We start from the raw sequence: 26,920 nt of genomic DNA on the forward strand, positions 1-26,920 counted from the left end.
TTTAGCATCGTATAGTCTGTTCAATAAACGATATTCCATACAAATGGTTAAAGTCTCCTATTATACTCATTCATTTCAAATTAAATTTTGTAAACATTATCACTAATTTGTTTGTGAATTTTCCAGTGTTAGCCCTCATGTGTTCTGTATTGACAGTTTACTTTTGTATGTATATGTATCGTATACTTACGTTTGTTATATGAAATTGTGCAACTTTGAATTGAAACTTGACATCTCTATATATCCAGACTTTCAATTTTTTTTTCTTAAACACCTTTTCAAATGTGCAAGTTTACCTGGAAAAAATTTAACAATATCAACGTCGATAAATATATTTAAAATATTTTCACACCACTAAAAGGTTCTCCATACAACGACTTTTTCTGTTTGTCTTAATATCAAATAACACCATAAATTATGTTGTTCAAACTAAACTGGTCACAGGATCATAGATCAGCAACTTCAAGTAACGTGTAACCCGTATTAAACAATGATGAAAAATATATTGTTAAGATGTAATCACAAAATTCGATACCGATAAAAAGAGGAATCTCATAAATATCTGAAATAACAAGTATTATAAAGAATAAACTCAGTGTACAAGATATATTTATAGAAGTGTAACCACCACGAGGAAAGGAGTCCATTAAGTTCATACATATTGCCAAACGACTTTTGAATTCAATTATTTACAAATTTATTAATATTTTCAGACTGCAGGTGGCGCTAAATGATTGAAAGTGAATGTAGACTTCTGGCAAAATGATTTTCTTCCGGCTCAAAATGTACATATGTTACTTCCTAAAATTAATAATAAACAAAGTATGTCCATTGTTAAATTAAGTACAACTTTGTTGTATGGTTAATTGGCATTCACAGGTATTGTTATATTGGCTTAGAACATGAGTGAATCCCTATCTTTCTACAGGGAAAGCGTGTTAAGACGTGCGACTCGTAATCTGAGGGTCGCGTGTTCGCATCCCCGTCGCGCCAAACATGCTCGCCCTTTCAGCCGTGGGGGGCGTTATAATGTGACGCTCAATCCCACTCTTCGTTTGTAAAAGAGTAGCCCAAGAGTTGGCGGTGGGTGGTGATGACTAGCTGCCTTCCCTCTAGTCTTACACTGCTAAATTAGGGACCGCTAGCACATATAGCCCTCGAGTAGCTTTGTGCGAAATTCAAAAACAAAACAAACAAATATTCTACAATGGTGCCTCCCGCTAGTACAGCGGTAAGTCTCCGGATTTACAACGCTAAAATCAGGGTTTCAATTCCCCTCGATGGGCTCAGGAGATAGCCCTATGTGGCTTTGCTATAAGAAAAAACACACAAACACACAGTGGCATATCAAACACAAGCAATACAGACCAGCTGGAGCTGAGCTTGATGAAAACTAAACCAAAATGGTACGTTTAGCAAAATCCTTTAATTATCTGAAAGTTTTAATTTTTATCTGAAAGTTGGTACTAATGTTCCAACAAACAATATTTTATCTACTGATAAAAGAAGCATCAGTGTTCGTACTTCATTTGATTTTTATAAAAATATAGCTACAACATATCGCCATTGAAGACACCAAGTGAAATGTGTAGTCCAACAGTGTACCAGAGTTCCACTTGAACATTCTTTCAAGCTCATATTTAACAGCGCTCAAGTGGCATTCTGGCGTTCTTCAGTCCACAAAAATGTTTGACCACGCATAAAAAAAATAATTGATGTAAAACCGAATTTCAGAAATAAAGAAAAAAAATAAAATTATTAATGTCCTAAAACCTATCAGTTCCTGAAAGTTTTGTCATGAAGGCTATTCACAAGTTCATACCCGAAGGTTAATTCATTTGTAAGCCAACCAAAATTAAGATCATTCATGCAATCAATTCATGGCGTATTCATAGAACAGTTATTGGTAAAAAATCAGTTGGGTTAACAATTTCTAACATGTAGAAAAGCCAGTGCGTTTCGATAACATTACATTCCACCAATGGAATATATCCTGACATTATTGTTAATCCATCTACAGAAAGTACAAAATTAAATGCATAGACAAGACATCTGTAAAAATATTTGTTGATTTCGTAAATATGAGACTCCTTTGATTAAACAGGTTTGTTTTGCATTAAATGTTACTGATATTAACAGAAAATAGCTACATTCATAATCGATTACAGTTTAAATTGAATCCATATTTTGTTTCATTAATAAAATTATGCCCTTGGTTTTAGGCCAGGTAATAAACACAACATTCTTACTTTGGGCATATTTTACAAACGTTCACTACAGTTATAAGGTTTTACGATGACTTACACCTACATCACTAAATACATAATGAGCAGACAGTAACTGAACTATTTCTCAGGATAAATATGTTTGGGCTTTATGACTCCTCCCATTTATTAAAGTGATAAAGTGTGACGTGACACACATCCGCTTTTGCAAAGGTTAGATATATATATTTATATGAAATGGATTTCACAGTTACAAATTAGAACACAATTTAAGACTAAAAAGACAGTTTGGATTTTTTATCCCCTCTGCCTCAATGCTGATTGGTTGAGTTAAACGAGCGATCTCGAGAACGTTACGCGTATACTCTTAGGTTCAGTCAGTTTAGAGTTTGTAAAAAGTACAGAGATGTTATTTCAATTTTATAAATTATTATAATTTTTCTTTGTGTTGTATCAGTTTCTCTCACACGCACAAAGAATCTGTAGCACTATTAAATTTTAAAAAATATCTTATTTCAGTATCCACTTTTCTATTGTTCGATCCAAATCTTCAGAATAAATATTACTTTAGCTCATGGCTTTCAAGGGGTTGGACCACGATGCTTTAGTTCACTCAAGACTGTTTCAACATAAAGTGTAGCATTGTAATACTAATAACCTGCATTTAATTGTGATTTTAATATACTACTTCTGAGAGCTGATGCTGAAACACCTGTTAAACATGATTCAACTTGAAGGGTAATGTGTGAAAGTTTGTTTGCTTGTTATAAAGCAGAAGGCTACAAAATAGACTAAGAGTGATCTGAACATGTAGGTTTTCCAGCATCTACACTTACCCTTGAACTACATAGGGTATCTATGATAGATAATGAGGTGAAACATCAGTGAAATTGAACAAAAGGTTGAGAAATATAGATCTCTACCTAAAATACACTGATTATTTTTAAATATGCTATTGGAAATATCGAATGTAAATAATAAATGTTAATCACGTGTTTCATAAGAAAATGTTTTCCATAATAATTTAGTGTATTTATATATTCATTTTTCTACCACGATACAAAATTTTCGGTTAATATTTACACTAGGTTTTGCATTCTCTTCTAGAACTTCCTTATAAAGTTTCATATATTAAACACGTGTATACCTAAGGTAAAAGTACTGTAATTGAGATTGAACTTTTCAACAAACACGTTTCACTAGTCAGTGTACCAGTTGTTCCTTCATCCTATTGGCAGAATAAGATACTTCCATTTCATCTCTCGTTGTGTTTATTCTGCCAAATGTAAATATTCACATCTTGTAACGATAATCCAGACATGAGTAGAATTTTATTGTACATTGTCTTCATAGCCCTAGTAACATACTTATTCGTCAGATCTGCAAGAGATCTTCTGGAATATTGTCTTCTGTTAGGACATGTAAATAAATTTATTCCTAACAAGTTTTGATATAAATATTTCTCTTCATGATGGTAGAATAATCGCTGTCCCAACTTTCAGTGGATATGTTATTATGGATTATTTGGTAAAAGTAAATGAGTAGTACAGTTTTTATATTGATATATGAAATGGATTTATTACTTAACACTTTTAACAGCCTACTCTAACCTGTATTTGTAAACTTAAGTACATAAACAGCATATTAACAGAATTATATTTCTTGTGGAATAATAAAAGGTTCAATAATTATGTTAAAAAATAAGTTTCTTTTTCTATTTGTTTTTTAGAGGGGCAATACAATAAGGAAGAAATAATTATCTTCAATTATGTTTATCACGTGAATTTAATATATTGCTGTTCAAGGATGAATCAATATTTATTTCCAAGATATATTTTCAACAGTAAAACAAAAGAAAACAGTAAATACTTTATGCATTACATATAAAATTCTCCACAGTCAAAGTTCAATATATTACTAAGACCTGTCTTATATCATCTTTGTTCTTGATTGTCTTTCAAGTTGTAATATTCGGATACAAAGTTACTTGTGAGCTATTATTTGTAGGTAGTTTTTTAGTCTGTAAACAGTTATGTAGCTAAAAAAGGATTTTACTATTTGTAAGAGAAGCTTTCAAACACACTCATATTATTTAAGTACCTTAGATGTTAGAGATATCACACACATCTATGATCTAACTAGTATGATCACCTCTGATGCTGTAAACAACAGAAAGTTTTGCACACTTTGTAACAACTGATATCATTAAAGTTATTAATTTCATGATTCAATATTGCAGTTGTGAACTATTGAAATTTCATGTTAATAAAAGAACTAATATAAAAGGTGTTTTAATATATATATTTATGTGCAATGATTGCTTTTACAAACAAACTGCTTATGAACTAGTATATTCTGTTGAGAATAAAATTACGCCGATCCCAAGGCTGGTAACTTTAAGAAACCTCTACTGCAGATTTATTTGATGGTGCAAATCGTAAAATTTTCTGATGTGAGATTTCTCAACCAAACAGTTTAACGTTTCGTGCTTCAGAAACGTCAGATTTACTCGAAGCCACATCCGCTATTCATGTGACTAATCACTCTAATTTAGGCATAATGTAGGAAAAACCATTCTATGGTTGGGAAAGCGACTGCCCAGGGACCCGGATGAATGAAACCTGGTTATGCCACAAAACACCTTTACGTTACATCTATGTTTAATAGTTAAAACACCTTTAGACTAATAGACTATATCTTTGTTTAATCATTAAACCATCTTCGGACTACATCTTTGTTTACTCAGGAAAACACCTTCAGACAACATCTTTGTTTAATCATAAAACCTCCTTTAGACTACTTCTTTCTTTGTTCGCGAAACCACCTTCAGACAACAATTTTGTTATTTCATAAACAACATAGTTTTTGGCTTTTATTTGCATATAGAAACTTGATACGTCAAGAATGATCGAAATAATAGTTTCAGCAATAATTAACACATGCATTTAATACATATAGATTGTTCTATTTAGTACGTTCTTCAAAATGTTAAAAAGAGAGACAAAAAGAGAAACTCCTGATTGTAGGATACTTCTGTCTATACTCATTGACAACGTTCACTATTACGGTGTCAGTCACTTAAATATAATAAATTTTGGGTTCAGATAATTATAAAAAGCAGCCATAACGAAATCAACTTCTTATTAATCAAGCTTCACTATGTATTTTGTCACGGAAGATATGTTGAGTTTCTTTAATATACATTTTATTCAATAAACCAACTTCCAAAATAAACGTTTCTTTATTTTATCAAGTGATTTAACTCATCTGTAATGAACATTTTTGCTGTGTAAGAAAAGTTCAACATGACCTCTTCAACGAAACTTTATGAGGTTAAAAGAGGTCATGTTGAACTTTACATTACATTTTGGAATCTTATTTCATACGAAAAATGCATATTTAGTTTTAATTCGTGTAAAAGACTTCGAATTCAAAACGACATTTGTAAAGGGAATGGTGTAAGTACAAATCATGTGACTGCCCATTCTGTGTTTGGAATTTTAGCTAATTTGAGAAACTGCGTCTCTATTGAGTAAGTACCGGAGCACCTGGATTCCATGCCAAACAAAATAAACACATTCAACTACGACACGAAAATATCTGGAACCTGTTATTATGTTAAAGTAACAAGTGGTACACTGAATTATCGAAAGTGTATTCGTTGGAAAGTCTTGAACTGTAACGAGGATTAAAGTCCTTGTATCCTAGGTAGACACGTGTTCTGTACATCAAACTTTATACGGAAGTTCTGGAACAGAACGTAAACCCTAATCTGAATACAAACCTAAAATTATGATTCGTAGCCTAAAAATTAAAAGGTCGCCGAGAATATAAAGCATCATCGAAATGTCATTCCTTACCACTACCAGTTGTATATTAATAACACCATACTTTACTTGGTTTCATTAGACTACTGACTCACTTCTCATACATTATCTTGTTGTATTTTATTTCAAATAAGAATTTACATAAAAGGCTTAGAATTCAGAACGATATAGATAAAAGGAATGGTGACAATATTCTGTAGATGGAATTGTAGCTAATTCAATTGGTACTGTTCCTTTACATGAAGCACCAGAGAACATCATTTCCATACCTGGCAGAATAAACCCACCGATCGATAATATCGAAATATTTGTTGTAAGTTATTGTTTTAAAACAATGAATGGTACATTGGCTCATAAAGCATACTTGTTGGATGGAAAATTCTTTTCCATAGCTTCGGTATAAAGTTTAGTGTATAATCCACCGATCTATGCACTAAACTTTATACCGCAGTTATGGAACAGAACACAAAGATTAACACGTTACAGGAAGTGTAAAGCATTATCGAAAACATTTGATCATGAAGCACTTGTGCACAACATTTGTTCTACATACAGAATATGTCCAATAGCGTATTTAGAAAGCAATAGTGTGTTTGATACAAAACTACATTACAAAGGTTTCTGTAACATTTCAATAATGTTTCATCTCACATATTTTCTTCGATTTCTTGGTAACTTTTTAATTACTTTTAACCACTGTTAATATTAAACACTACAAACGTTAGAATAAACAATCTTTATATAATTCAACTTAAAATTAAACACACATCGTTAAATGTATAGTTTTCACTCCCTATATTTTTAACTGTTCAATTGAAATAATGATACTCGCAAACCTAGCATGGTAGTTTATACAAGTACAGAAGCAAGGTAAACACTTACAACAATTGCAGTTTATAAAAATATTATTAAACTACTTGTCGTTTGCATATGACAAACTACAGTTTTGTGGTGTAAGCACTTTTAGCTAAAGACATTAAATAGTAATGACATGTCATCGTATCAGTAGATTTCGTTGTATAAAGTTTGGTTTGAATTTCGCGCAAAGCTACACAAGGACACTTGTACCAGTCGTCCCTATTTTAATAGTGTAAGACTAGAGGTAAGGCAGCTAGTCTTCACTACCCACCGCCAACTCTGTGGGCTATTCTTTTACCAACGAACAATGGGATTGACGGAACATTATAACGCCCCCACGGCTGAAAGGGCGAGCATGTTTGGCGCGACGGGGATGCGAACCCGCGACCCTCGGATTACGAGTCGAACGCCTTAACACACTTGGCCATGCCGGGCCTGTCTCCAAGTGCATTTTTTAAGAAACAAAGTTCTTTAAGAGCTTCACACACATTCAGGTCTCTATTACTTTTATTTAAAAAATATGTTTATTTAAATTTAACACATAAAACGTAATTCGGTACGAGATACGTGCCTTACCTTAGAATTTAGATACTTTAATAAGTTCAACTTTTGTTTCAGTTTTCAAATTACGATTTGAAAAATTGATTTGTTTGTGTTTCTCAATCTGTTTATAAATATATTTTCGCCTTATTAGAAAGTAGTCCATATTTATTTAATACAAAACTAAGTATAGATAAAGTGTACTGTAATTTTATTCCAGAAATGAATGGGAACATACGATTTTGACCAAACAAATTCACGTAAAAGTTTTTAAACGACTGCATTAATAGTGTTGTTAACACTGGAAACTGAAGACCTTTTTTTCTCCATCTAACAGGCAAAACGAGCTGCTTAGTTGTTTGAAGAAACAGGTCACAGATATGTCCACCTTCCGTCTCTACCCCACGGGTTTCTCGGAAACATAACTTCACCTTCTTGTTGCTTGCGTGCCCCATAATGGAATAGCACTAAGTTTACGGATTTACAACCCCAAAATCAGGAGTTCTATTCCCTTCTGTGGAGACAGTAGATAACCCGATGTAGCTTTGTTATAAAATACACATACACAGTCCGCTCGCTGAATGGGTTATTAACACCAGTAAAGATGTCGATAGAAATGAAAAGATTGTTTATTTCTGATTACTGTTTCTGGAGGCTTCGAAAAATGACGAATAAAGTTTCGTTGTGGATTTTTAGGTCTTCTACGGTGTTTTTCCTCAAGAGGTAGCAAACCGTATTTTGTAAAACTAATATGTAAGTGTTTTATTCACTTGCACGTGCCCTCCACATGGACAGCAGTAAGTTTTCGGATTGCTAACGGTGAAATCAGTGGTTAGATTCTATCAGTACACATTGCAGGTAGGCTGCTATGGCTTTACTATAAAAAACACATACATAAATACGCTTATTAACTAGATGATGCATTTATGTGTATTGATGTTAACCCGATTTAAACAATGTCTGTTATTCCACATAAATAATGGAGTAAAAGGGAGATTGCTTTCTAGATCAAAGACAAGAAGAAACAAACTAAGAAATAGGCTCGCATGAGAACCTTATACGTCCATAACGTGTAGTGCATGATGAAATCATTATTTTATTACATGAATTTGCTTGTTAATATTGTACGATGTGACCAGTTAAACACATTAGTAAATGTTAAGTTTATCGTCACCTTGTCAGTCTACGAGTGCAGTTTTTAGGAAACAAAGTTCTAAAACAGCTTCACACACATTCAGGTTTCTATTACTTTTATTTAAGAAATATGTTTATTTAAATTTAACACATCAAACGTAATTCGGTGCCAGATACGTGCCTTAGCTTGGAATTTAGATACTATAGAAAGTTTAAATTTTGTTTCAGTTTTCAAATTACAATTTGAAAAATTGATTTGTTTGTGTTTCTCAACCTGTTTATAGATATACCTTTGCCTTATTAGAAAGTTGTCCATATTTATTTAATAAGAAAATAAGTATAGATAAAGTGTACTGTAATTCTATTTCAGAAATGTATGGGAACATACAATTTTCATTAAACAAATTCACGTAAAAGTTTTTAAACGACTGCATTAATAGTGTTGTTAACACTGGAAACTGAAGACCTTTTTTTCTACATCTAACAGGCAAAACGAGCTGCTTTTAAACTGCCAGACGGCGCGCAGCTTATTGTGGGCAATATAAACACAGATTTCTCGTGTGATGGGCTTGGATATGGCTATTATGCTGATGTGACTAACAAATGCCAGATATTCCACGTATGTGTGTCGTCGGTGTTGGATAATGGAGAGCAAATTGTTAATCAGTACAGCTTTTTCTGTGGTAATCAGACCGTTTTTAACCAACTGACTCTCACTTGTGCCATCCAAGAAGAAGCTATACCTTGTGCAAACGCTCCTGACTTTTACTCCGTCAATGACAACATAGGAATTGAGGACGCACTTTTCTTGACTGAAGATGACGTACAGAGAGCAAATCAACTCATTGGTGGATATGGTTCTCGTGTACAGAAAAATTAAACTTAGAAAACATACAAGATAATGATCAATTGACCAGCCTATGAATATTGTTTTCGGTATGCAACAAACAATTTCCTTTTTCATGTATAGCTTATAGAGTGGTTTAATGCAGGCATAGGTGATTCTGTGTTTTCTTTCTTAATTCAGTATTATTTCTACAGGAATAAAGCTAATAACCCTGAGAACCAATTTATAATTTTTAACAACAGTATTTTTTTAGCATCGTATTGTCTTCTCAATAGCCGTTATTCCATACAAATGGTTAGAGTCTTTTATTATGCTCATCCATTTCAAATTTGTTTGTAAACATTATCACTAATTTGTTTGTGAATTATCCAGTGTTAGTCCTCATGTGTTCTGTATTGACAGTTTACTTTTGTATGTATATGTATCGTATACTTACGTTTGTTATATGAAATTGTGCAACTTTGAATTGAAACTTGACATCTCTATATATCCACACTTTCAATTTTTTTTGTTAAACACCTTTTCAAATGGGCAAGTTTACCTGGAAAAAATTTAACAATATCAACGTCGATAAATATATTTAAAATATTTTCACACCACAAAAGGTTCTCCATACAACGACTTTTCTGTTTGTCTTAATATCAAATAACACCATAAATTATGTTGTTCAAACTAAACTGGTCACAGGATCATAGATCAGCAACTTCAAGTAACGTGTAACCCGTATTAAACAATGATGAAAAATATATTGTTAAGATGTAATCACAAAATTCGATACCGATAAAAGAGGAATCTCATAAATATCTGAAATAACAAGTATTATAAAGAATAAAACTCAGTGTACAAGATATATTTATGGAAGTGTACGCACCACGAGGAAAGGAGTCCATTAAGTTCATACATATTGCCAAACGACTTTGAATTCAATTATTTACAAATTTATTAATATTTTCAGACTGCAGGTGGCGCTAAATGATTGAAAGTGAATGTAGACTTCTGGCAAAATGATTTTCTTCCGGCTCAAAATGTACATATGTTACTTCCTAAAATTAATAATAAACAAAGTATGTCCATTGTTAAATTAAGTACAACTTTGTTGTATGGTTAATTGGCATTCACAGGTATTGTTATATTGGCTTATAACATGAGTGAATCCCTATCTTTCTACAGGGAAAGCGTGTTAAGACTCGTAATCTGAGGGTCGCGGGTTCGCATCCCCGTCGCGCCAAACATGCTCGCCCTTTCAGCCGTGGGGCGTTATAATGTGACGCTCAATCCCACTCTTCGTTTGTAAAGAGAGTAGCCCAAGAGTTGGCGGTGGGTGGTGATGACTAGCTGCCTTCCCTCTAGTCTTACACTGCTAAATTAGGGACCGCTAGCACAGATAGCCCTCGAGTAGCTTTGTGCGAAATTCAAAAAACAAAACAAACAAATATTCTACAATGGTGCCTCCCGCTAGTACAGCGGTAAGTCTCCGGATTTACAACGCTAAAATCAGGGTTTCGATTCCCCTCGGTGGGCTCAGGAGATATGGCTTTGCTATAAGAAAAAACACACAAACACACAGTGGCATATCAAACACAAGCAATACAGACCAGCTGGAGCTGAGCTTGATAAAAACTAAACCAAAATGGTACGTTTAACAAAATCCTTTAATTATCTGAAAGTTTTAATTTTTATCTGAAAGTTGGTACTAATGTTCCAACAAACAATATTTTATCTACTGATAAAAGAAGCATCAGTGTTCGTACTTCATTTGATTTTTATAAAAATATAGCTACAACATATCGCCATTGAAGACACCAAGTGAAATGTGTAGTCCAACAGTGTACCAGAGTTCCACTTGAACATTCTTTCAAGCTCATATTTAACAGCGCTCAAGTGGCATTCTGGCGTTCTTCAGTCCACAAAATGTTTGACCACGCATAAAAAAAAAATTTGATGTAAAACCGAATTTCAGAAATAAAGAAAAAAAATAAAATTATTAATGTCCTAAAACCTATCAGTTCCTGAAAGTTTTGTCATGAAGGCTATTCACAAGTTCATACCCGAAGGTTAATTCATTTGTAAGCCAACCAAAATTAAGATCATTCATGCAATCAATTCATGGCGTATTCATAGAACAGTTATTGGTAAAAAATCAGTTGGGTTAACAATTTCTAACATGTAGAAAAGCCAGTGCGTTTCGATAACATTACATTCCACCAATGGAATATATCCTGACATTATTGTTATTCTATCTACAGAAAGTACAAAATTAAATGCATAAACAAGACATCTGTAAAAATATTTGTTGATTTCGTAATTATGAGTCTCCTTTGATTAAACAGGTTTGTTTTGCATTAAATGTTACTGATATTAACAGAAAATAGCTACATTCATAATCGATTAAAGTTTAAATTGAATCCATATTTTATTTCATTAATAAATTTATGCCCTTGGTTTTAGACCAGGTAATCTCACACAACATTCTTACTTTGGGCATATTTTACAAACGTTCACTACAGTTATAAGGTTTCACGATGTCTTACACCTCCATCACTAAATACATAATGATCAGACAGTAACTGAACTATTTATCAGGATAAATATGTTTGGGCTTTTATGACTCCTCCCATTTATTAAAGTGATAAAGTGTGACGTGACACACATCCGCTTTTGCAAAGGTTAGATATATATATATATATGAAATGGATTTCACAGTTACAAATTAGAACACAATTTAAGACTAAAAAGACAGTTTGGATTTTTTATCCCCTCTGCCTCAATGCTGATTGGTTGAGTTAAACGAGCGATCTCGAGAACGTTACGCGTATACCCTTAGGTTCAGTCAGTTTAGAGTTGGTAAAAAGTACAGAGATATTATTTCAATTTTATAATTTATTATAGTTTTTCTTTGTGTTGTATCAGTTTCTCTCACACGCGCACAGAATCTGTAGTACTATTAAATTTTTAAAAAATATCTTATTTCAGTGTCCACTTTTCTATTGTCCGATCCAAATCTTCAGAATAAATATTACTTTAGCTCATGGGTTTCAAGGGGTTGGACCACGATGCTTTAGTTCACTCAAGACTGTTTCAACATAAAGTGTAGCATTGTAATACTAATAACCTGCATTTAATTGTGATTTTAATATACTACTTCTGAGAGCTGATGCTGAAACACCTGTTAAACATGATTCAACTTGAAGGGTAATGTGTGAAAGTTTGTTTGCTTGTTATAAAGCAGAAGGCTACAAAATAGACTAAGAGTGATCTGAACATGTAGGTTTTCCAGCATCTACACTTACCCATGAACTACATAGGGTATCTATGATAGATAATGAGGTGAAACATCAGTGAAATTGAACAAAAGGTTGAGAAATATAGATTTCTACCTAAAATACACTGATTATTTTCTAATATGATATTGGAAATATCGAATGTAAATAATAAATGTTTTAATCACGTGTTTCATAAGAAAATGTTTTCCATAATAAGTCTGTGTATTTATATATTCATTTTTCTACCACGATACAAAATTATCGGTTGATATTCAGACTAGGTTTTGCATTCTCTTCTAGAACTTTCGTATCAAGTTTCATTTATTAAACTCGTGTCTACCTAAGGTAAAAGTACTTTAATTCTCTGTCTTTAATTCAGATTGAACTTGTCAACACACACGTTTCACTAGTCAGTGTACCAGTTGTTCCTTCATCGTATTGGCAGATTAGAGATACTTCCATTTCATCTCTCGTTGTGTTTATTCTGCCAAATGTAAATATTCACATCTTGTAACGATAATCCAGACATGACTAGAATTTTATTGTACATTGTCTTCATAGCCCTAGTAACATACTTATTCGTCAGATCTGCAAGAGATCTTCTGGAATATTGTCTTCTGTTAGGACATGTAAATAAATTTATTCCTAACAAGTTTTGATATAAATATTTCTCTTCATGATGGTAGAATAATCGCTGTCCCAACTTTCAGTGGATATGTTATTATGGATTATTTGGTAAAAGTAAATGAGTAGTACAGTTTTTACATTGATATATGAAATGGATTTATTACTTAACACTTTTAACAGCGTACTCTAACCTGTATTTGTAAACTTAAGTACATAAACAGCATATTAACAGAATTATATTTCTTGTGGAATAATAAAAGGTTCAATAATTATGTTAAAAAATAAGTTTCTTTTTCTATTTGTTTTTAGAGGGGCAATACAATAAAGAAGAAATAATTATCTTCAATAATGTTTATCACGTGAATTTAATATATTGCTGTTCAAGGATGAATCAATATTTATTTTCAAGATATATTTTCAACTGTAAAACAAAAGAAAACAGTAAATACTTTATGCATTACATATAAGAGTCTTCACAGTCAAAGTTCAATATATTACTAAGACCTGTCTTATATCATCTTTGTTCTTGCTGTTTTTCAAGTTGTAATATTCGGATACAAAGTTACTTGTGAGCTATTATTTGTAGGTAGTTTTAAGCCTGCAAACAGTTATGTAGCTAAAAAGAATTTTACTGTTTGTAAGAGAAGCTTAGAAACACACTCATATTATTTAAGTATTTAAGATGTTAGAGATATCACACACATCTATGGTCTAACTAGTATGATCACCTCTAAAGCTGTAAACAACAGAAAGTTTTGCACACTTTGTAAGAACTGATATCATTAAAGTTATTAATTTCATGATTCAATATTGCAGTTGTGAACTATTGAAATTTCATGTTAATAAAAGAACTAATATAAAAGGTGTTTTAATATATATATTTATATGCAATGATTGCTGTTACAAACAAACTGCTTATGAACTAGTATATTCTGTTGAGAATAAAATTACGCCGATCCCAAGGCTGGTAACTTTAAGAAACCTCTACTGCAGATTTAATTGATGGTGCAAATCGTAAAATTTTCTGATGTGAGATTTCTCAACCAAATAGTTTAACGTTTCGTGCTTCAGAAACGTCAGATTTACTCGAAGCCACACCGCTATCCATGTGACTAATCACTCTAATTTAGGTATAATGTAGGAAAACCATTCTATGGTTGGGAAAGCAACTGCCCAGGGACCAGGATGAATGAAACCTGGTTATGCCACAAAACACCTTTACGTTACATCTATGTTTAATAGTTAAAACACCTTTAGACTAATAGACTATATCTTTGTTTAATCATTAAACCATCTTCGGACTACATCTTTGTTTACTCAGGAAAACACCTTCAGACAACATCTTTTTTTAATCATAAAACCTCCTTTAGACTACTTCTTTCTTTGTTCGCGAAACCACCTTTAGACAACAATTTTGTTATTTCATAAACAACATAGTTTTTGGCTTTTATTTGCATATAGAAACTTGATACGTCAAGAATGATCGAAATAATAGTTTAAGCAATAACTAACATATGCATTTAATACATATAGATTGTTCTATTTAGTACGTTCTTCAAAATGTTAAAAAGAGAGACAAAAAGAGAAACTCCTGATTGTAGGATACTTCTGTCTACACTCATTGACAACGTTCACTATTACGGTGTCAGTCACTTAAATATAATAAATTTTGTCTTCAGATAATTATAAAAAGCAGCTATAACGAAATCAACTTCTTATTAATCAAGCTTCACTATGTATTTTGTCACGGAAGATATGTCGAGTTTATTTAATATACATTTTATTCAATAAACCAACTTCCAAAAATAAACGTTTCTTTATTTTATCAAGTGATTTAACTCATCTGTAATGAACATTTTTGCTGTGTAAGAAAAGTTCAACATCACCTCTTCGACTAAACTTTATGAGGTTAAAAGAGGTCATGTTGAATTTTACATTACATTTTTGAATCTTATTTCAAACGAAAAATGCATATTTAGTTTTAATTCGTGTAAAAGACTTCGAATTCAAAACGACATTCGTAAAGGGAATGTCGACTACGACACGAAAATATCTGGAACCTGTTATTATATTAAAGTAACAAGTGGTACACTGAATTATCGAAAGTGTATTCGTTGGAAAGTCTTGAACTATAACGAGGATTAAAGTACTTGTATCCTAGGTAGACACGTGTTCTATACATCAAACTTTATACGGTAGTTCTGAAACAGAACGTAAACCCTAATCTGAATACAAACCTAAAATTATGATTCGTAGCCTAAAAATTAAAAGGTCGCCGAGAATATAAAGCATCACCGAAATGTCATTCCTTACCACTACCAGTTGTATATTAATAACACCATACTTTACTTGGTTTCATTAGACTACTGACTCACTTCTCATTCATTATCTTTTTGTATTTTATTTCAAATAAGAATTTACATAAAAGGCTTAGAATTCAGAACGATAGAGATAAAAGGAATGGTGACAATATTCTGTAGCTGGAATTGTAGCTAATTCAATTGGTACTGTTCCTTTACATGAAGCACTAGAGAACATCATTTTCATACCTGGCAGAATAAACCCACCGATCGATAATATCGAAATATTTGTTGTAAGTTATTGTTTTAAAACAATGAATGGTACATTGGCTCATAAAGCATACTTGTTGGATGGAAAATTCTTTTTCATAGTTTCCGTATAAAGTTTAGTGTATAATCCACGTGTCTATGCACTAAACTTTATACCGAAGTTATGGAACAGAACACAAAGATTAACACGTTACAGGAAGTGTAAAACATTACGGAAAACATTTGATCATGAAGCACTTGTGCACAACATTTGTTCTACATACAGAATATGTCCAATAGCGTATTTAGAAAGCAATAGTGTGTTTGATACAAAACTATATTACAAAGGTTTCTGTAACATTTCAATAATGTTTCATCTCACATATTTTCTTCGATTTCTTGGTAACTTTTTAATTACTTTTAATCACTGTTAATATTAAACACTACAAACGTTAGAATAAACAATCTTTATATAATTCAACTTAAAATTAAACACACATCGTTAAATGTATAGTTTTCACTCCCTATGTTTGTAACTCTTCAAGTGAAATAATGATACTTGCAAACCTAACATGGAAGTTTATACAAGTACAGAAGCAAGGTAAACACTTACAACAATTGCAGTTTATAAAAATATTATTAAACTACTTGTCGTTTGCATATGACAAACTACAGATTTGTGGTGTAAGCACTTTAGCTAAAGACATTAAATAGTAATGACATGTCATCGTATCAGTAGAGTTCACTGTGTCGGTATTTGGGTATTCATGTTGTAAAATACCCAGGAGGATCAGGTACATTTGACCTCTTCCTCCCTCCCGAACGATTATAGCGTCTGTCTTTAGGGGTTTTTTTTGTTGTTTTTTTTAAGCTTTGGGCCAGAGTAAAAGTATAACATCATACTCAGGCCCATTTCAGGGCTCAGTCCATGCATGGACGAACAAGAAGTTTTTTTTTTCTTCATTTAATTTTTTTTATATATATTTTTTTTGTATTTTCATATGTATATATATTTTTTGTATTTTTTTTCCTTTTTCTCTATTGAGAGAATGCTACTACTACTTGTAGTACACACCCAAAAATGAAAGTAAGAATAATTTTTATTATTCAATACTTGAATAATAATTCAAAAAGAGAAAAAATAATAATAATGATTAAAAAAGAAAATAATAATTATAATAATAAAAAGAAACAAAGACTAAGTGTCTAGTGCATAGTGGCCAGCTTGTGTTACATTTCTTAAATATATGTTAAAAGGGAAGAGGTATTTAGGACCATTTACATCATGTACGTGATATCTGTCGAGATCACACATTAAGTCATTTTATGCCAATTCTTATTGAAATATTTTAGAGAATTATGCAAGAGTCTTTCAGCTATTGTATCTATGTTTGCATACTTGTGCATGAATGTGGTTGAGGTGCTACGTGGTACTTTATATGCTGAAGTTAGTACTGAATTTTGTATACGTTGAAGTTTCTGTACATGTGTGGGTGCTATGTTAATCCAGGCAGGTGATGCATATTCTATTGTTGGTCTAATGTACGTTTTGTAGATTTTAAGTATATTGTCTGGTGATGTTCCTTGAATTTTACCTGAAAGACTTCTTGCATAGTTTGCTCTTTTCCAGATTCGTATCAGTACATTTTTAATATGTGGTAGCCACGTTAATTTTGAATCATAGGTTAGACCTAGAAATTTAGCAGAAGTAGCAGTCAGTAAAAGTGATCCATTCATATATAGTTTTGGTGGATCTTTTTTCAGCTTATTCAGTCTGCTGAATAATATGACTTGGGTTTTTGGAATATTGATTTTGATTCTGTATTTCTGGCAGTATTGTTCGATGTTATTCAGGACTGGTTGTAGGTTCGTTGCTGCTATTGACGGAGTGGGGCACTTTTCCAGACTGCTACATCGTCAGCGAACTGTGATGCATAACCTAAATTTAGGTCCGACAGAGGCATATTACTCACGTACATGATAAATAATATAGGGCTAACAACCCCTCCCTGCGGGACTCCTGCTTCAAGTGAAAAGGACCCTGAGTGGGCCCCATTTACATTTACTTTACACATTCTGTTATCCAGGAAGTTGGACAGCTAGCGAATAGTTTCCTGGGTAATGCCATTTCATGTAATCTGTGATGTAAACCATTATGCCAAACTGTGTCAAATCTTTCTCAATGTCGAGCTACAGTGCATTCTTTTTTTTTGTTGAAGCTGTCGGTAATTGATTCTGTAAGTCGAATCAGGTGGTCTGTAGTTTGGCGGTTTTTTCAAAACCGTTTTGAATTTCTGGTAATTTTGAATTTTCGTCTAAGTAAACTGACAGACGATTACTAATTATCCTCTCTAATACTTTGCCAATACAACTGGTTAAGCTAATCGGGCGGTAGTTGTTTGGTTTATTCGCTGGCTTTCCTTCTTTGTGGAACATTAATATTATTGCTTCCTTCCAAGAAACGGGGATATATCCAGCTGATAGTGAGAGATTAAATAACGCTGTTAGGTGTTCATATAATCTCTGAGTGCCTTGTTTTAGGAGGATAGCTTGAATACCATCTTCTCCAGGGGCTTTGTTTTTTGTGTTGTTAATAGCAGTTACGACTTCTGTTACAGTAATATGTTTTATCAGTTGATGAGTGCTCCAGTCTTTTGTTTTTTCTTGGAGTGTAATAGTGTTGACTGGAAATTTAGGTGTAAAAATGCTTCTGTTTTGATCAATAAAGTTTGTGACTGTATTATAAAAGTATCTGTTCATGTCTGGTTCATGATGTGTCTTAAACGTGTTTTCTAGGTGTTTTTTAAATATCTCGGCTTTTTCTGTGTTATTGTATGCTGTTTCTCCATCCAGTTCCAGTGGTGGATATACTGTGTTTGTTGTTCCTGTATTTGTAAATCTTTTCAAGTGTGTCCAGAATTGTTTAGGATCAGTTTTGTGATTTAGATCGGTACAGAAGGTGTCCCAGTTTTCTTGTTTCTGTTGTCTGATTAAATTTCTTATTTTATTCCTTATTGTGTTTATCTGAGTTTTAAGTGTGGGGTTGCGATTTTGAATGTACTGTCTGCGGAGTATACGTCTGTAGATTTCGTTGTATAAAGTTTGGTTTGAATTTCGCGCCAAGCTACACAAAGACTACTTGTACCAGTCATCCCTATTTTAATAATGTAAGACTAGAGGTAAGACAGCTAGTCTTCACTACCGACCGCCAACTCTCTGGGATACTCTTTTACCAACGAATAGTGGGATTGACCGTCACTATATATAATACCCTCCCGGTTGAAAGGGCGAACATGCTTGGTACGAGTCGAGTGTTTTAACCATCTGGCAATGCCGGACCATGTCTAATTCACAAAAAACAAACAAGTTCTTCAATAACACACTGCCATTGTATGTATCATCAGGTCTTGTGTAAAGATAGTTACCAACTCATTTAAATATATATGTAATTTTCAAATGTCTTTATTTTCACTTTTTATCAATTGAAAGCTATGGCGGTTTTTTTCAATAAAATATTCTGTATAAGAATAATTTACATACTTTTAAGTCATACAAAACAATGACTGGATTTTATTTCTTTAAATAAGGTATTGATGAAAAACACAACATATTTTTATATAGAATCTCATACAGATGATCTCTTTTCTCTACCACAACTAAAAACCATACTTAATAAATTACTACAAATTCAATAGTGTTATTCTTTTATAAAAGTTTTATTTCGAATAAAGGTACATGAGAGTTAAACATATAACAAAAAGAAGAAAACCACAACAGGTTATTATATCATAGGTAATGAATATTCATGATGTTCTAAAAACACGTTTGTCCAAGAAGATTTAATACAAATGAAATAGAAACCCTATAACTCATAACCCTATATCCCAAGCGAATCGGAAAGGGAGACTCCCAGTTTGTCACTGAAGAAGAAAGGTCCACCTTTTCACAGCGCTCTAGTATTAGGGTTTCTATTTCATTTTTATCAGAGGTAATGTACAGATACATGGTGGTTTTCATCAGCTGTGAATATCAGTAACATGAAAATATGTAAATATTAACGTAAATTTTCTTAGAACAGAATTAGTAACATTTCATTCAATATATTAGTCAAATCACTGAATACCAAAAGTTTTAGAAAATATCGAAATACTAATCAGTGTTATAAAATGACGACATAACATTGTTGCCTTTCGTTTCGTGAATCTTAGTCAGATAATTATTAAAATGCAAAACTAGTCAGTTTTACAAGTGGATTAAGTAAATCATATATCTTTTTTAATTTCTGTTCTATCTAAAACATCTTCACTGACGATGACTGAAAAAGGTCGAAACGTTGTTCGCTTTTCTACATAGTGTTTTCTCCACCCATACCAGCCGTTTTTTACATATATAATGTTAAGTAATGTTTGATATCATGGTTTTAATATTCTGAACTAATTGGAAATGCCACATTTTCTTTTAGTGAGTTTAATTTCATATCAACAATTTTTCCTTAACCAAAAACAAAACGAACTGCTACCATAAATTCTCTTTTAACGAATGACGTCAACAGGAAGATTATTTCATGGAAAATTACGTAACTAGTATAACTATTGTCACATGAACACATAGAAAACATCTCTTGAGCACCTTGTGGGAAAATTATTAAAATCCCTGGAATGATACAAATAAATTAATTATAGTTACACTTCTCAGCAACATAACGACTGAACTGACAAATTAAGTTGGAATATTTATCTCTACATTAACAGAAACTACAGATAAAATAATTATTTTTTTAAGAGAGGTAAAAGGTTCATGTTTCGTGTAACACATTCCGAAACACGTTTATGTGATAATTTGGATAATAAATTTCTTGGTTATTAAGTACATGTTACAAATAAAACAACAACCAAATACGTTAAAATACAAGAATAGTTCTCTGACACTAAGCTCCCAGCGGTGAGAAGGCCAATCTGTAAATTCTATAGGCAGCGGTTTATGTGTTGTGTTACCGCTAATGCCCCACACTTTCATGTCAAAGATGCTCGAAAACAGATACTGTCAAATTCCACTGTTCGATTAGACAAGAGCAGACCAAGAGTTAATAGGAATGGGTTACCTCTTGTTTGTTAGTTGAAATTTTGGGACGGTTACTTTCAATAGTAACTTTGTGGGAATATATATATATCGAGAAAAAACGTAACATCATTAAATTAAGAAAAAAAAAGGTTTTAAAACTAGACATGTTTAAAGAACAACTAAACTAGGAGTGTTTTTACAAAAACATATGAAATAGAAAATGGTGAAGGTAACTGTGATTAGAAACATATTATTTTAATCAGAAAAATTATCAGGAGAGTTTACAGAATGGAGTAACAATAAAATAATGTAAAGAGAACACAGTTTACGTGAACCAAGAAGCACAAATTCTAAATAAGAGTAGCAGTGAACAACTAGGATTATTCACATTTTTGTATGTTGTCAGTTAAATAAATTTAAAAACATAAGATGGGCGTGAAGACAATTCAAACTCTCAACCAATGATGATTCGTTATCTGGTTACCTGATTCCAGGTGGCTCATGGCAAAATGGAAACCGGCTCATTTCGGGGTTTCATCTAGCGAGTATAAAAGGAACGAACTTTATCCAGCTGAATTAGTGATACCCCCTAGCGTAAAACGAGAGAAATTAGGTAAGTAAATAGCTGGCTGGCCACCTGGTGTCAGAAATTTTCATCTGAAACAAAAAACCCTCTTAGTTAGAGGATTTATAATATTTACAGATATTATGTTTGTTGTGATATTATACCTGTGGAGTTAACAGATTATTTACAATTTATATATGCGTATGAGTTTCTGTTTTTTTATCTAATAATTAGCTGTTAGAATTTGAAGCTTCTGTGAATATAATTATGTTGTGTATTTGGTTTGTTTTCACCAGAAAGAACTACAATAATATATACCTAACATTTCTTTGAATGTGTTTACTTAATCTAAATCGTCATCACTTTTCTTTACACGTTGATTTACAGTACATTACTTTAGTAACGATGAAGTGCGTTTTACTCGTAGGTAAGATTAATTATTGTATTTTTTAACATCTCATATTTAATAAAATAAGGAAACAATCAAATTATTTTGCAAAACAAACAAAAGCCAAAACAGTGAAAATATACATCACAATATAGATAACAATATGTAACAATATATAGCTATCTTTTTCAAATATTACAACAATTTTCATAGATCAAGTACTGTTTTGTGACTTACAAAATATCTCAACGTTAAAAGTGGAAAGTGTTCTTCATTCGATCTTATTTTATTACAACTACTTATTATACATTCTCGTTTGCAGCTTCCATGCTAATGGCAGTGATCTTTTCCTTACCACGGGTAAGTCAGCGAAACTTCTTCAGACACCCTCAAAAATTCAACTTAATCGGTCGATCGACTTAACTTTGTTGACTGAGAGCAATAACTCAAATTCAATATATATATATATATATATAGATGCCAAGACCGACCGTTTCCTGTTTGAAAAAAGTGTACAAAATAACCGTTTTAATTATTTTATTTTTATTTTTCCTGGTTATACTTTACATAATCCATGCTGTACTCACGGATATCGAAGCCCAGTTTTGAACGTCTTCAGGCTTACTCCTGAGCTTCTGGTGGCAAATTTTATTTTTAAATTTGGCAGGTTTTAGTTGTTTGAAGAAAGTGGTCACAAATATGTACACCTTCCAGCTTTACCCCACGGGGTTCTTCAGGAACATAAGTTCACCTTCTTGCCGCTCGCGTGCCCCATATTGAAATAGCACTAAGTTTACGGATTTACAACCCTAAAATCAGGAGTTTTATTCCCTTCTGTGGACACAGTAGATAACCCGATGTGGCTTTGTTATAAAACACATTCACACATACAGTCCGCTCGCTGAATGGGTTATTAACACCACCTTCTTCGGATCGTCGGTGAAGAGATAGAAATGAAAAGATGGTTATTTTCTGATGGGTTATTAACACTGTTTCTGGAGACTGATCGAGAAATGAAGAATAAAGTTCCGTTGTAGATTTTAGGTCTTCTACGGTGTTTTTCCTCAAGAGGTAGCAAACCGTATTTCATAAAACTAATATGTAAGTGTTTTAGTCACTTGCACGTGCCTCCACATGGACAGCGGTAAGTTTTCGGATTGCCAACAGTGAAATCAGCGGTTAGATGCTATCAGTACACACAGCAGGTAGGCTGCTATGGCTTTACTATAATACTATAAAAACACATACATATATACGCTTATTACCAGATGATGCATTTATGTGTATTGATGTTAACCCGATTTAAACAATGTCAGTTATTCCACATAATTAATGGAGTAAATGGGTGATTGCTTTCTAAATCAAAGTCAAGAACAAACAAACTAAGAAATAGGCTCGCATGAGAATCTTATACGTCGATAACGTGTAGTGCATGATGAAATCATTATTTTATTACGTATATTTGCTTGTTAGTATTGTACGATGTGACCAGTTAAACACATTAGTAAATGTTAAGTTTATCGTCACCTTGTCAGTCGACGAGTGCAGTTTTTAGGAAACAAAGTTCTAAAAAAGCTTCAAACACATTCAGGTTTCTATTACTTTTATTTAAGAAATATGTTTATTTAAAGTTAACACATCAAACGTAATTTGGTGCCAGATACGTGCCCTAGCTTGCAATTTAGATACTATAGAAAGTTTAAATTTTGTTTCAGTTTTCATATGAAGATTTGAAAAATTGATTTGTTTGTGTTTTCAACCTGTTTATAGATATACCTTTGCCTTATTGGAAAGTAGCCCATATTTATTTAATACGAAACTACATATAGATAAAGAGTACTGTAATTCTATTCCAGAAATGAATGAGAACATACGATTTTCACTAAACAAATTCACGTAAAAGTTTTTAAACGACTGCATTAATAGTGTTGTTAAGACTGGAAACTGAAGACCTTTTTTTCTCCATCTGGCAGGCAAAACGATCTGCTTTTGAACTGCCAGACGGCGCGCAGCTCATTGTGGGCAGTATAAAAACAGGTTTCTACTGTGATGGGCTTGGACATGGCTATTATGCTGATACGACTAACAATTGCCAGATATTCCACGTATGTGTTCCCCAGGTGTTGGATAATGGAGAGCAAATTGTTAATCAGTACAGCTTTCTCTGTGGTAACCAGACCGTTTTTAACCAACTGACTCTCACTTGTGTCTTCCAAGAAGAAGCTATACCTTGTGCAAACGCTCCTGACTTTTACTTCGTCAATGACAACATAGGAATTGAGGACGCACTTTTCTTGACTTATGATGATGTACAGAGAGCAAATCAACTCATTTGTGGATATGGTTCTCGTGTACAGAAAAAATAAAACTTGGAAAACATATAAGATAATGATCAATTGACCAGTCTATGAATATTGTTTTTCAGTATGCAACAAACAATTTCCTTTTTCATGTATAGCCTATAGAGTGGTTTAATGCAGGCATAGGTGATTCTGTGTTTTCTTTCTTAATTCAGTATTATTTCTACACGAATAAAGCTAATAACCTTGAGAACCAATTTATAATTTTTAACAACAATATTTTTTTAGCATCGTATAGTCTGTTCAATACACGATATTCCATACAAATGGTTACTGTCTCTTATTATGCTCAACCATTTCAAATTTGTTTGTAAGCATTATCACTAATTTGTTTGTAAGCATTATCACTAATTTGTTTATAAACATAATCACTAATTTGTTTGTGAATTTTCTAGTGTTACTTCTCTAAATCACCACGATGTTATTGGATAAAATAATGGTTATAACACATCTTTTGATAAGGTTAATTGACCTTATTAGCAGTCCCTAATTTAGCAGTGTAAGACTAGAGGGAAGGCAGCTAGTCATAACCACCTACCTCGAACTTTTGCGCTACTCTTTGACCAACGAATAGTGGGATTGAACGTCACGTTATAACTCCACCACGGCTGAAAAGGGGAACATGTATGGTGCGACGGGAATGCGAACCCACGAACCCAGATTACGAGTCTCTCGCCTCTACCCATGTAGCCATGCAGGGCCTCAAAGAAATAGTAAATCCATGAACGAAATCTGTGTTGGATATTTCTATTACTTGTATCCATGTTTCATTATTGACTTTTAAAACTGCTGCTTAGATTAAACGAGTTTAGCACTGACGTGTTATATTTGTAATATACTTTAGAAATTACTTATTTATTAGTACAAATTAATTGATTGATTCCTTCAAATTAAAACATGTTCTTTCGTAATTTTTATGCAAAGTCTGTAATTATTGGGTTTATTGATCGTTTTACGTTTGTTTCTGGTCTTTCATCCAGCGTTCTTCAAATCATAGTTCTCAACTTTCTGGTCATGTGATTTGCTAGACCATCTGTTTAACAGCTTTTGTGATAGAGAAATATGTGCAGCTGTTATTTTACACTTTCGTTCAAACCTGTCTCAGTTCCGGATGAAAGAAGACCTTTCTTTTCGTGAATGTTACTGACTTTTATTATTGTTTGAGATCTACATTGATATTAACAGCAATTTTTAACAACTACCGATAGATAGATTTTTCTTTAGACTTCGTGAGCCTCAGGGATCGTGGTAAAATTAGGCAAGGACGCAGAATCGTCGTTTTTTAGCATTAATAAGAAGCATGAAACTGATGTTTTTTGATAAAATTACACTTAATTAAGGTTCAAAGTTAGTGCTCCCTAACATCAAAAGTGATTGCAAATGTTTATCACATTAAGCTGATCTTTTCACAAAATAGATAGTATCAAAAACTGAAATAAATTCACAAGCAAAGCTTTTTAAATGAACATGTTGATCACTGGAAGACATTTATAGAACTCTATCAGTTTTCCCTCTTTGTATTTGTCTTTCAACATGTCATTGGATTGCACATCAATTAATTCTACACTACATGTGGCAGTTTATCAATAGCACAATCAAATTGATTTTGGAAAATCCTTATTTCTGTTGCGCTTGCATCAAGATCAGGAAAACGCTCCTTCAACTGCAGGTTCAAATCAGTGAGGATGTGTTTCACAAACCTACGTGGGAATAGAGAACACTTTCCTTGTTTGAACTTTTCACAATATGAAAAGTGTCTGAAACAACTCCTCGTCAACTGGAACTCAAATAGATATAGTTTTTGCCGAAATGCTTTAAAATCGGTCTACAGATGAACATGGTTTCGTCTTGTTATCTAAGATTGAGTTCATTCAGGTACGTGGTGAAGTCAAAAGAAAAAAGTTAATTTTCAAAGCCATTCAACCGTGAGTAACGATTGAGAGCATTGATTTTCATTAAAAAAAATTAATCTCAGTTCTAAGCCCAAAAAAGTCGAGAAATAACCTTTCCACAACAAAGCCATTGAGCTGAAGTGTGGTAACACAAGTCTTGATATGTTGCTTCTATTTCCGTCAAAAATTCATGGAATTGACGATAACAGAGTTCATGAGAACAAATGAAGTTAATTGTTAGAACTACCTGCTGCACGGCACGTGACAGATACAGATGTTTTCCATACAACGCCTGCTGATGAATAATGCAACGATGAATCATAAGCTTGGAACAACCCGCTCTTCTTAAAACTTTCTAAATTTATCCAACTAAACCTTTTCCTGCACTACTTATATTTTTACCACCATCCGTTGTAACACATTCCAGCTGTTTCCATTCCAGGTTGTACTGAAAATGTCCTCAGTGATTGTTCTGTCTTATAATACCTGTAAAGTGTAGGACACATCTGTTGACTCGTTAATCGCGATAGAAAACCACTCGAGCTCTTTGACCTTATCTTTCAACTGAGACACAATATTGTTTCCAATGCCTTCGATTCTACGTGCAACTGTATTCGTCGAAAGGCTAATATTCTTAAGTAATTCTGCTTTTTTCTGGATAATTTCTTCGGCTACTTCAATCATACATAATTCAATTCTGCTCACCATCTGTAAATGGTTTTTCTCTTGGTTAACATGTGTGCCACTTGGAAACTTGCTCTTGTTGCAACTTCATTCTCGGGTT

At 32.8% G+C, this 26,920-nt stretch overlaps 1 protein-coding gene across 1 annotated transcript; it reads left to right on the forward strand.

Annotated features, from left to right (window-relative positions):
* The first annotated feature begins 22,210 nt into the window (after window positions 1-22,210).
* LOC143228160 (U-scoloptoxin(01)-Cw1a-like) lies at window positions 22,211-24,700 on the forward strand. Its single transcript, XM_076459470.1, has 2 exons — window positions 22,211-22,244; window positions 23,858-24,700. The coding sequence occupies exons 1-2, from the start codon at window positions 22,212-22,214 to the stop codon at window positions 24,248-24,250; spliced, it is 426 nt and encodes a 141-aa protein (XP_076315585.1). The 5' UTR covers window position 22,211; the 3' UTR covers window positions 24,251-24,700.
* The last annotated feature ends 2,220 nt before the right edge of the window (window positions 24,701-26,920 follow it).

This window comes from Tachypleus tridentatus, chromosome 10 (genome assembly GCF_004210375.1).
Source record: "Tachypleus tridentatus isolate NWPU-2018 chromosome 10, ASM421037v1, whole genome shotgun sequence".
Classification (NCBI taxonomy): domain Eukaryota; kingdom Metazoa; phylum Arthropoda; class Merostomata; order Xiphosura; family Limulidae; genus Tachypleus; species Tachypleus tridentatus.

Coding starts and splice junctions, on each gene's coding strand:
- LOC143228160 (XM_076459470.1), top strand. CDS start 22,212: ATGCTAATGGCAGTGATCTTTTCCTTACCACGG. Junction 22,245..23,857: donor TGATCTTTTCCTTACCACGG/GTAAGTCAGCGA, acceptor TCCATCTGGCAG/GCAAAACGATCTGCTTTTGA.